This window comes from Coffea eugenioides, chromosome 2 (genome assembly GCF_003713205.1).
Source record: "Coffea eugenioides isolate CCC68of chromosome 2, Ceug_1.0, whole genome shotgun sequence".
In the NCBI taxonomy this organism is placed as follows: domain Eukaryota; kingdom Viridiplantae; phylum Streptophyta; class Magnoliopsida; order Gentianales; family Rubiaceae; genus Coffea; species Coffea eugenioides.
The window spans coordinates 23577760-23588819 of NC_040036.1; the positions used below are offsets into that span (position 1 = coordinate 23577760).

Sequence of the window (11060 nt, forward strand, 5' to 3'; positions counted from 1 at the left end):
CTTGAATCGAGATGATTTCAGATAAAATAATTTAATTTACAAATTTTAATTATATTTTTTATTTTTTTAATTATTTTTTATTTCATATATATCACATTATAAAAAGTGATACAGTAATTATCTCAAATAAACTCATATCCAAACAAATTCAATATTATTTTTGCCCCTGTAAATAGCACATTCCCGTATCACGTATGTTCACGAGTTGAAAGCATGATACTAATCCTGTTAAAGGCCTTCAAATGAGAGTTTTGTCATTTATGGCCATGATACATTAGTGTGTTTGGATGAGAAATTATTTTTTCTAATGTAATGTTTTTGAGATTAATTGAAAATTGTATATGTAATATAAGTAAAATAATATTTAGGATTATTTTTTGCTATTCAAACACATTTTAATTGTGAATATTCGTGAAAACGTTACGTTCAAATTGCATTTTCAGTTGATAGTTCATGAACCTAGTGTGATAGGCTTTATCCTATTTCCAATGCCTTATTTTGAGCACTAGACATTAATAGTTATCTTCTTTTACTTTTCTTAAAAGAGAATAAAAGTCCCCAAAACTCAGATTTAATTAACATAATTTGTAGAGACATTAATTATTGTGAGATTTTTTATTCAATTATCTGATCATACATTTCTCCTTATAAGGCCTAAAAAGCTCCATTTTTCCCCTTCTTTTGCTATTGATATTTCAAAATTCAACAAAAGTCCATGTATGTTTTTTGTAGCTAGTCTAATGCCAAAATGATTTGATGATCGTACGTACAATATCTTATACTATATAATATTGAGTTTTGGTAAAAGAGGGAGTTGAATTTTAACTGCATGGGCGGGGGCATTTTGGAAATTTTAAAAATATGTTGCTTTTTTCAACATTTTGATACAACTGATTGCAGCACGTGTTTGGGTGTTTTTACATTAAAACCCCCATGTTTGTACATTTAAAGTTTGTATTTATAGACACATCTGGGTATTTGTGGAACGTGGGCTTATTTGGCGATCATTTATGCATTTTGTCCAATTCATATAAGCATGTGTTTTTGTGCAATTACTGAAATAGGGTTATTATGTAATTAAAATAGAGTCACTTTGTTGATAACTTTGATAATTGCAGTATAACTCCATTTCAATTGTCCGAAACACTTATAATTATATCAACATCTGCTTCCCCGTGTTTGTAACTCAACAACTTATCTACCAGCAATAAGACACTGTTTACATCCCAATTAAACGCCCAATAAAAGTGGGCATGCTTCTAAATTATTGTCTTAGTATCAATTATGGTTCTTTCAATTCTTCTGTTTTCCCTCTTTTGGCTTCCAAGATTGAGTTATTTTTTTAACATTTATACTCAGCATTTCATAATGGTTTTCAGTAGAAACTATATTTCTTTAATATTACTTAATATGCACAGTACCTTAAGTTTATATTTATTTATTTGTTCATTACAAGCATCTAAAAATTCTCTTTAACCACACACGCCAAACATCTCTAGTTTTTCCAAATAAAATTCAATTTTTGGACAAAAGGGAAGGACATAAGGGAAGACACATGCAAACTTTACCGTGATTAAAATTCCACAATAGGGTAGCATTATAAATAATACAACCACCTTTTCGAATTGACCTTAAGAATAGGTATACATGTTTAATTTACAGAAAAAAAGAAAAAATCATTCAAAACGTCCCTCACATTTTGTAAAATAATTTTTGCGTCCCTCACTTTTAAAAATGTAATTTTACGTCCCTTACAAATTTGCATTGGTCAATTTTGATCCCTACTTAGGTTTCCGACTAGTTTTTTGTCGGAATTCACCACGTGCCTTGCACGTGATCATATTTTAAGGGCAAAATTATCAAATCAAATTTGATATAATTCGATTCATAATCCCTCACATTTCATAAACTAAATTTTTTCGTCCCTTACATTTCACAAAATGAATTTTTTTATCATTCACATTTTTCAAAATGAATTTTTTCATCTTTTATTGATCATGTGTGTGAATAATTTTTTTAAAATCCATGTATATATCTATTTGATTTCACATGAACAGTACAGATAGCATGTGAAATCAAATAGAGATATATTACATATTATTCGTACTGTTCAAGTGAAATCGAATAGATATATACATGGGTTTAAAAAAATTTGTTAGTTTTTCACTTATATTCATTTATTTTACTCAACATTTGAAAATAAAGAAGACATTTAATCCTAAATATTACCGAGTGTTTATATCGAATTAAATTTGGACAGAAAAAATAAACAAAAGAAAAGTATGGCAAAAAAAAATAAGTGATTGACACTTTCAAATTTCAAGACAATCACAAGGCAAGTAATTCAATTGCTGGTCTTAAAAGTGTTGAGTAGAAATTCAGATTTAAACTGAAATTTATTAGCACAATTATAGAATTTAAGTTAGGACCCATTAATTAGATGATCTTATTATACAACTCAATAAATAAATTATTACCAAAAGAGAAAGGTTACAAATATTGAATAGGTTCAAATGATAAAATCATATAAATATATACATGGGTTTCAAACAAAATTATTAGTTTAAAACCCCTATATATATATATATATCTATTGAATAGCATGTGTATAACTACGATTAGCATGTTTAGATGAAATTCAATAGAGATAAATTACATGTTAACTGTTCAGGTAAAATCAAATAAACACATATGTGGGTTTATAGAAAAAAAGCTATTCATACACGTGATCAATGAGGGATGAAAAAATTCATTTTGAAAAATGTGAGGATGGGAAAATTCATTTTTTGAAATGTGAGGAATGAAACAATTCATTTTGTGAAATGTGAGGGACTATGAATCAAATTATGTAAAAATTTGATTTGACAATTTTGCCCTTAAAAAATGATCACATGCAAGTCATGTAGTGGATTCCGACAAAAAATTAGTCGGAAACTTAGGTAGGGACCAAATTTGGTTAATGTGAATTTGTAAGGGACGTAAAATTATACTTTTAAAAGTGAGGGATTAAAAAAGTCATTTTGTAAAATGTGAGAGATGTTTTGAACGATTTTTTCCAAAAAAAAAAAGCAACTCACACTTTGCAATTCGAAGCGGGCTCAAAGTCCTTCGGATCTGTAAATAGGTTGGGCCGTTGGGTAAGGTTTCGGAGTGTCGTTAGAGTGGGCTTACTCTCATAGACTTGCCTCATACCTAGTAGCAAGTAGAAAAGCCCAGTATAAACTGTCAAATTAACGAATTGGCAAAATAGAGAGAGGGGCAAAAATCTAGCAGCAGCAGCCGAGCAGGAGGAGGTTTGTAGGGTTTTAGCCTTTGCAGAGAACGCAAAACCAAAAGCCGAGTGAAGATATAGAAACAGAAAGCCGCCCACTCACCGTTTCCTAGCAAAAATGCCGAAATCAAAGCGCAACAGACCAGGTACTTCTCTCCCATTTTTTCCCCAGTGCCGTTGCTGAAAGCAGTGGAACGATTTTAATGTTTTTAGGGAGTTTCTTTCTGGGATTTTGTTGTTTCTGCTGTGATTTTTTCTTTTTGGGATGTGGGTTTGATGCAATTGTGTGATTGGAGTGTAGTGACTCTATCGAAGACGAAGAAGAAAGGGAGGGAGCACAAAGAAAATATAGTGAATTCAATAAGGGAAGCTATTGAGAAGTATGATTCCGTATACGTTTTCACTTTCGAGAACATGAGAAATCTCAAGTTCAAGGAGTTCAGGGAGAAGCTCAAATCTTCTTGCAGGTAACCTGTCCAAAATAAATAATTAAAACCTTCACGCGTTTCCCACTTTCTCAGGCGTAAACTGTATAATCGTTTTTGGGAGAAATGAGAAGAACATATAATGTTTAATTTGGGCACTACCAAAGAATTCAAAAGGGGCTATCGATGCTAATGTTTTCAAATGTTAAGTCGGCGTTAATCTTCAGTTGTTAGTATTCTAAACTGGCTACTTGTTGCTATGTTTGCGATTTCGGTCAACCTTCTGATATATGACGTCAAGGTGCATTTTCCTTGAATGAAATTGTCCCGTTGCAGTTTTTCATCTCTTTTCAACATATTCACATGTTCCTATGTGTGATTATGTCACACATAAACTAGGATGTTTCTTATTATCTATAGTTTCATTTTTGATTAGTCCTTCTTATGGAATTCCATGAAAAAGCTTTATGCACATTATTTATTTTTCAGAGAACTGAAGAAGATATAGCATAAATTTTACACCTTGAGCTCAAGCTCCTGTGAATATGAGGTATATTCTTAGTTACTGTTCTCATACGCATAGTTCTCTTTTCATTGTTCAGATTCTTTCTTGGCTCGAACAAAGTGATGCAAGTTGCTCTGGGTCGATCTGTTGCTGATGAGCTTAGACCCGGCATTCACAAGATCTCCAAGGTTGGGTGCGCACACACACGCACGCACGCACATACATATACAATTCCATTTTCTTACATCTATTTCCCTGGTTTAATGCTTTTCTGAGCTAACGGATTTCTTCTTTTCCAGCTTGTTCGTGGAGATTCTGGGCTTTGTTTTACTAATCTACCAAAGGAGGAAGTTCAAAGGTACTTTTAGATTCATGCACTAGGTCTGTAAGATGTAGTTTTTTTGAATATTTTTGTTGATGAATAACAAAGATGAGAACTGCTAAAGGCCACTTTTTTGCTAAAGGTGGAAAAATGGTGGTTGGAATGGGTGAAGGAAAAAGGAGAGATTAGATTTTGAATTTTCATGATGACTTGGTGGTTTTAATTAGAAAACATGCAGAAAATTGCTCTTTTCAGGTTCCATCCATGGATACTAAGTTAAAGCATGTTTTTTCCAAGTTTTTTGTCTTCGAAGCCTATACAATACAGTCAACCCTTGTAGCTTGAGCTGATTGGTACAAAGAAATTGCCTTTTGGGGCTTTACTTCTCTGTGCATATGAAAGTACTGAAGCTGTGAACTTCTGTTATGTATAGGCCTTAAAGAGTTTTTTCTTCCTTATTTTGGCTTTCCCATTCAGATTAACGAGCTAATTGATTATCATTTAGGACATCTGCTGTTGTTCTTTTCAATTGGTCCATCCATATGTGTAATTTATTCCCCTGCTTTTGGTTTGTCTGACTTTTTAAAATGGCTGGCAGACTATTCAATGAATATGAAGAATATGACTTTGCAAGAACTGGAACCCTTGCAACAGAAAAGGTATGGTTTTAACTCCCTTTCCCTCATCAGGGATTGTTTCTGTGAAACTTGTGCCCCATCGAATTTGAGTAGCTGGATTTCGATTTGCTTAGTGCTTGTTATTTTGCTTGGTTGAAAGAATAATGCTACTATTTCTGGAATTTCTAGGTCTAGGGATGAATCCTGGGAATAGGTGTTTTGCAATAGTGAGACTATCTTTTTATTTATTTATTTATTTTTGCATACTTGAAATTTGTGCCTGTGCAGCTGGTTGTTTATTAACATTTGGATCCCTGTTAATTTCGTCATCCTACGAATTTGCATTTTTTTCAACATTTTGGGCATTTGGATCACACACAGCTCATCAGTAGGTAGTGTCACAACCATCAGCTGATAAATGCAATGACATTTTGGTTTATACAGATGCTTCTTGGATAGTTGAGCATGTGCATTTCCCATATTTGTAATCATGTGTCTTCTGTTGACTTAAAAAAAAGAGTGTCTTCTGTTGACTTATATGTTGTATAGCGCTATGCATAGCACTAACTTCTCATTGAATTTTTAGGTGGAGCTTAATGAAGGACCCTTGGACCAGTTCACCCATGAGATGGAACCCTTCTTGCGCAAGCAAAACATGCCTGTCCGCTTAAACAAAGGTGTGGTTTTATGTGTATCTTTTTGTTGGACGTTTTCTTGTTAAATGCAATAAGATGTAAAGATAGTCTACTTGGTGATCAGGCGTGATTGAGCTCCTGTCTGACTGTGTTGTATGTGAGGAAGGCCGACCTCTGTCGCCTGAGTCAGCTCGGATATTGGTATGTTCCTCGTTAATAAACCATTTCTCGTCGTCGTATTGGCTCGGTCGTGATACTTAAAATGTCAGATAGGACAAACTTACTTTACCTTGTTTTGCTGTGTTTGAAGAGCTTTGGGATTGTTTCGAGGCACTAAATCATGGCTTTATTGTTATGCAGCGTCTTCTTGGTATAAAGATGGCTACTTTCCGGCTTCATTTAACTTGCAGATGGAGCTCTGAGGAATTTGAGGTTTATCAAGAAGGATTGGAAGATTCAGATGTCGAATCCTCGTAACAACACTCGGACGTATGACATGTATCAATATACATTGTGCCATACGAGTGTTTGAGTTAGCAGCCCCTTCCAGATCGTGTTGGAATTTCAAGTGCTTAAGTAGTACAGGCTCTGTATTCTCTCTCTAAAATTTTAGTTGACGCTGAGTTAAAAGTTTTGCTGTTGTGATCAAGTATGGGCAGTTATTCGTTTTTGGAGAAATATATTTATATATATTTTAATGGCATTGATGGAAGAAGTTACATCTTGTCAATCAGTAAACTTGACGGATTTGGGGTTTCAATCAGTAACAAATAGTGAATGGTGCAAGTACTGTGTTTTGCACTTGATAAGACTTCCGACTCAAAAAATGTCCACGCAAATGTAGTCCCTTCCTCTAAAAAAAAAAAACACCAAGAGTAGCTGGCTCCAAGCATCCATTTGCTAAGGCTCCTTTATTTTTTTCGGATGTAAGCCATTAGCCAAGGCTCCTATTTGCGCATCTGCTTTAGAAGGCCAGATACGGAGGCACAATGTGTTGATTTGTATTTACACTCTTCACAGCAAGCCTGCAACAATTCAATGACCCTAACACACCTGCACGTATATGAACAAGCACAAGACCTTAAAAGAATCAGTTTTTATCGCAGGCTGATGCATGATATTAGAAATTAATCTAGGCATCATCAGTAAACTGAGCAGACACCATCGGACTGTCTTATCAGTTAATTGAGCAGCATCTTATGGGTATGGAAGGCAGATACAATTGAAAAAGGTTATCCAAGTCAATTAACGATGAACCTCAAGTATTCCAGAAAAAAATGAGAGGTGGGAGATCACAAGTGGTGCTGAAACTAGACCAACATGAGCTTTGAATGAAAATTAGACATACTTGTAGTGCGACTATTAAGTAGCTTGAATGACAACCATCTCGTAATTGGCCTTTAGTTCCGTTTCACCGAAAAACCCGCAAAGAGAAGATGCCCAAGTTTTAGGTCCTTACTTGACTACCATCTCGTAATTGGCCTTTAACTTGACTACCATCTCTCATTTTAAAATACGTCTCGGCTCTTTTGAACATGCCCGAGTTTTACAGAGTCATACAACATGACTGTATAGCACAGTAGGACCATATTTGACAAATAGGTAATATATTTACATGAAGAGGCGATAATTTATATGTGCCACCACCTATTAGTTCTTGTATCGATTAGCTTACATCAGAGGATAGTCTAAAGCTGTTCCCTTGCTATCAGTCCATCCAAGAGCACCCCTTCCTAGTCTGCTTAGTCGGTTGAGCAAACAAACTCGGATTCTTATATTGGTCGAGTAGTGAGACGGGCATTTCCTCACAATCATATTGTTGATTCCAGTTAACATCAGATTGAATGAAACGGATGACCAGCAGAAGATAGCAAGGCTAAACAGATTCGAGACTATCTTTACCTGTTTCTCCTCTCTCCAGCACTCTTGCACTGATCAGCTTGCTGCAACAAAGCAGGCTGAGGAATGAATCGGATGGAAATTTAGGTCTCTGTCCGCTTGGAAGATTATTCTTTCCTCCTCGGTGAAAGAGGGCAAAGGTGTGTGGGAAGAGGCTTTAAAGAGCTATTTCCTGAGGTCTTTCGGTTAGGATTTGCTAATAAGAAAAGAATGGGACTTTGAGCTCATATACGTGCGAAGGAAGCATTCCCTAATGCTTCCGAGTGAATGACTTTCTCGTCGGCCAGGAACTTTTTACCTGTGTTGTCCACTTTGTTTTAATGCATTATGGATAGTTCGCTGCTGTACTGGCTGTACTAGGTATTCTCACTTGCCAGCAGAGGCTAAATCTATATTCATTTTATGTTTTTCAAGCATCAGTTATGATGCAGATTTAGTGACGCTTGCGACTGGCTTAGCAGAACTCCTACTTGCTTTTCTGACAGCAAGATTGTAACATTAGCAAAGTAGCAGGTAATTCTATTTATTTCTCGCTCGTATACCGTTCCACACCCAGAAGAGGGATGTGTACCATGGGGAACTCTGGACCTAGGCCTGATAGAGGAGAGGAGTTCAAAAGCCAACCATATTTGACAATTACAAACAAGGCCTCAGTCCATAAATAACTCTCTTCAAGCGAAAAGCCACCAATAGTCTGAAAGGGTACATTATGCATCTCTCCCTTAAAGCATAACTTTCAGAAACTTTTTGTCAGGTGTAGTATTGCACTTAACAGATGCATCGATCAAGAAAACGAATTTAAGAACACAAGCCAGAAAATTAACTAAAACCAATTCAATCATGATGTAATGAGTCTGCATGAATTTTTTGTTTTGAATTCTTTGAATCAGGAGAATGCCTGCTTTTGTGGTTCAGAAACCAAGCAGGGCAACTATAAGGATAATTAGTATCCATAAACCTATCAAGGAGATAATGGAGAAAAGGACAATTTTTTTTTAAATACAAGATTTCTGGATGCATATAGGTCACTAATATTCTTGAGTTGAAATCATACAAGAGGACCTTAATTGGGGTCTGAGGAAGGTTGGGAACTTCACATTTGACTGGATAGTCACAAAGGATTAGTTCACAAAGAAATAGGAATGATAAAGAGAGCTTTAAAATGTAACTTAGCTAATTAAAAAGATTCAATTTTGATAACAAGAAAACCTAAAGGGCCACTCTAATAAAAAGACACAAGTAAATTTAATAAACAAAAAGAGTATGACACCTTTTCAAATGTGTTATTCCCTACTACATGCCTCAGTGTCTGAAACAACTAATATTAGTCAAAAGAAGATCCAGTGTTTGCAAATGCTTTGCGCCAAATTTTCCTTTCATATGTTTGATAGATTAATAAAAGATGTTTCCTTGTCCCCAAAAACCAGGTTTGGTGTAGTTCTGTTTTTGTTGGAAGTCTAATATGGAATAATAATAGACAGAAAATAGTTTCCAAGGTCATAAAGGCAACATTTTGACACAATTTACATGGACAAGGTGTCATTTCTGGGTAAATGAGTATGACTTCAGGAAGAGGTTTACAAATAATGTAGAACTGAAAGTGGCATGATTCACATCCTAATCAGAGTAAAAAGCTGAAAACATGTCATACAATTTTTATCACATCCGCAATGATGAGATACCACATCATTTAAGCCGCTGATATTTCTTTCGGTTAAAGAACGCTGAAACTAAAGAGTACCAAAATTATCCGCCTCTGTTGCCTATAAAACTGTTCCTCTATTACATATTCAACAGTCAACTACAATTTTATACTCATCTTCCGGCACAATAACAGTCAGCAGACACTTCTGAAGCCATCTGCAAGAGTCTTAACCACCACAACTTCCACACAGGTATCCATTCTCATAATTTTTACTATGAATAAACCTGTCAGGGGCCCACTTCTGAAGACTGTAGGTGTCTAACCAACTCAACTTCCACAAAGGTATCCATTGTCATCATTTTCACTATGTATCAATTCTCATCACTTTCGAGTAAGTCTGTCTAAATTCAAGTCTTTCTAACCGACAGTAGCAATTTGTTTTCTTGCTTTTGATGCGAAGCAACATTTCAAGAGCACCTTGACAATCTCAAATCAATTGGTCCATTATCAACACCCAAATTCTAATGGAGATGCGGACTGGGAGGATGGACTTGTCTCAGAGTAAAACAAGATTTACAAATACCTAAGAACCAGTACACGGAAAATACTTTCAATCAGCGATTTATGCACTATGAGTGATCATAAGATTTCCAAAAAGCGCTAATAGGCAATCAACTTGCCTTTAATAATGAGCTAAGAAATGCTAAAAAGGTCCACATGATCGACTAGAAGTTCTAAATTTTCTATTCCAAACGACGCATATTTACTACTCCAGTACTATAACAGAGAAAATCAAACTTTGGCGTAGGATATGTGCGTCGATACCAATATAAACAAATATCACAAACTAAAGTGAAGAGTCACCCCATCCACATTTGTATGCAAAGGATTAATGGTTCATCAAAGAAGAAAAGATGGAAAATTTTTACAGAGCAGGGGACCTTTCTTCTTCAGTTATCTGGTAGCTTTGGAAAAAAATTAGAGTACATTTTTTATTTAGAGTAAATGAGTGCAGAAAAGAAATTAGAAGAAAAAGGGTACCTTTGTGGATTGAAATTGCTCTTGGTAAGGCAAGCTTGAATATCACAAGCTTGCTTCTTACATGGCTCTTTGCTAGGCTCCGGCATCTCTCTTTCTTCTCTCCGCTCGTGGAATTCTCTGCAAGCTGTTCTTCAATTCGTTTCTAGTTTCCTCCTCTTTTTTTTTCTTTCTTTTTCTGTTTTCTTTGATGGAGAAGAAATTGAAAACTTCTATTCTATGTCACTCTTCGACAGGAGTTAGCGGTGCGGTGAACGAGAACAAAGAGAAAGAAAGAGTCGCTCCCTCGCTTTCTTGATGCTCTTCTCTTCTCTTGGGGATGGGGATGATGATGATGATGATGATGATGATGATGATTATGCCTCCAATTAGCGGATGTGTTGAGAAACTTGGCAACCTCTTTTAATGACGCCGGCTGGCTGTATATATAGTGTTCGAGTTGGCTGGCCCTCGGCTTTGGTGGGGAATCCTGATTTTGGGGCCCCTCCAGTTGACATAATTCTGTCGTAATCTTGAAATTTGTTACTGTAATTCATATAACTAAATTAAAGTAAAATTCAAGATCACATCATTTAAAGCTGCTGTACTTATATATTAACACCAAATATTGTAAAAATTACATCAGCTAAACTGAACAAAAATGACATCAACCGGAGAAGCGAAGCCCAATTTTTAATGAACTCCTGGGCTACCTCGCAAATCA

At 35.4% G+C, this 11060-nt stretch overlaps 2 protein-coding genes across 2 annotated transcripts; one reads left to right on the forward strand and one right to left on the reverse strand.

The window, feature by feature from the left end:
* The first annotated feature begins 3262 nt into the window (after nucleotides 1-3262).
* LOC113763572 (mRNA turnover protein 4 homolog) lies at nucleotides 3263-6490 on the forward strand. Its single transcript, XM_027307409.1, has 8 exons — nucleotides 3263-3417; nucleotides 3573-3738; nucleotides 4299-4389; nucleotides 4501-4559; nucleotides 5122-5182; nucleotides 5727-5817; nucleotides 5900-5976; nucleotides 6136-6490. The coding sequence occupies exons 1-8, from the start codon at nucleotides 3390-3392 to the stop codon at nucleotides 6250-6252; spliced, it is 690 nt and encodes a 229-aa protein (XP_027163210.1). The 5' UTR covers nucleotides 3263-3389; the 3' UTR covers nucleotides 6253-6490.
* Nucleotides 6491-6633: 143 nt separating this feature from the next.
* On the reverse strand, nucleotides 6634-10737 carry LOC113763574 (cx9C motif-containing protein 4). The gene is made up of 2 exons (XM_027307410.1): nucleotides 10361-10737; nucleotides 6634-6828 (listed from the first exon to the last, which is right to left on the reverse strand). Exons 1-2 carry the CDS (start codon nucleotides 10444-10446, stop codon nucleotides 6723-6725), a joined length of 192 nt encoding a protein of 63 aa, XP_027163211.1. The 5' UTR covers nucleotides 10447-10737; the 3' UTR covers nucleotides 6634-6722.
* Between the last annotated feature and the right edge of the window lie 323 nt (nucleotides 10738-11060).

Excerpts from the sequence above, each read along its gene's own strand:
- LOC113763572 (XM_027307409.1), top strand. The coding sequence starts at position 3,390 with ATGCCGAAATCAAAGCGCAACAGACCAG. Across the intron at positions 4,560-5,121 it reads CCAAAGGAGGAAGTTCAAAG|ACTATTCAATGAATATGAAG; the intron begins GTACTTTTAGAT and ends AATGGCTGGCAG. Across the intron at positions 5,183-5,726 it reads GAACCCTTGCAACAGAAAAG|GTGGAGCTTAATGAAGGACC; the intron begins GTATGGTTTTAA and ends TTGAATTTTTAG.
- LOC113763574 (XM_027307410.1), bottom strand. The coding sequence starts at position 10,446 with ATGCCGGAGCCTAGCAAAGAGCCATGTAAGAAGCAAGCTTGTGATATT. Across the intron at positions 6,829-10,360 it reads AGCAATTTCAATCCACAAAG|GTGTGTTAGGGTCATTGAAT; the intron begins GTACCCTTTTTC and ends ATATACGTGCAG.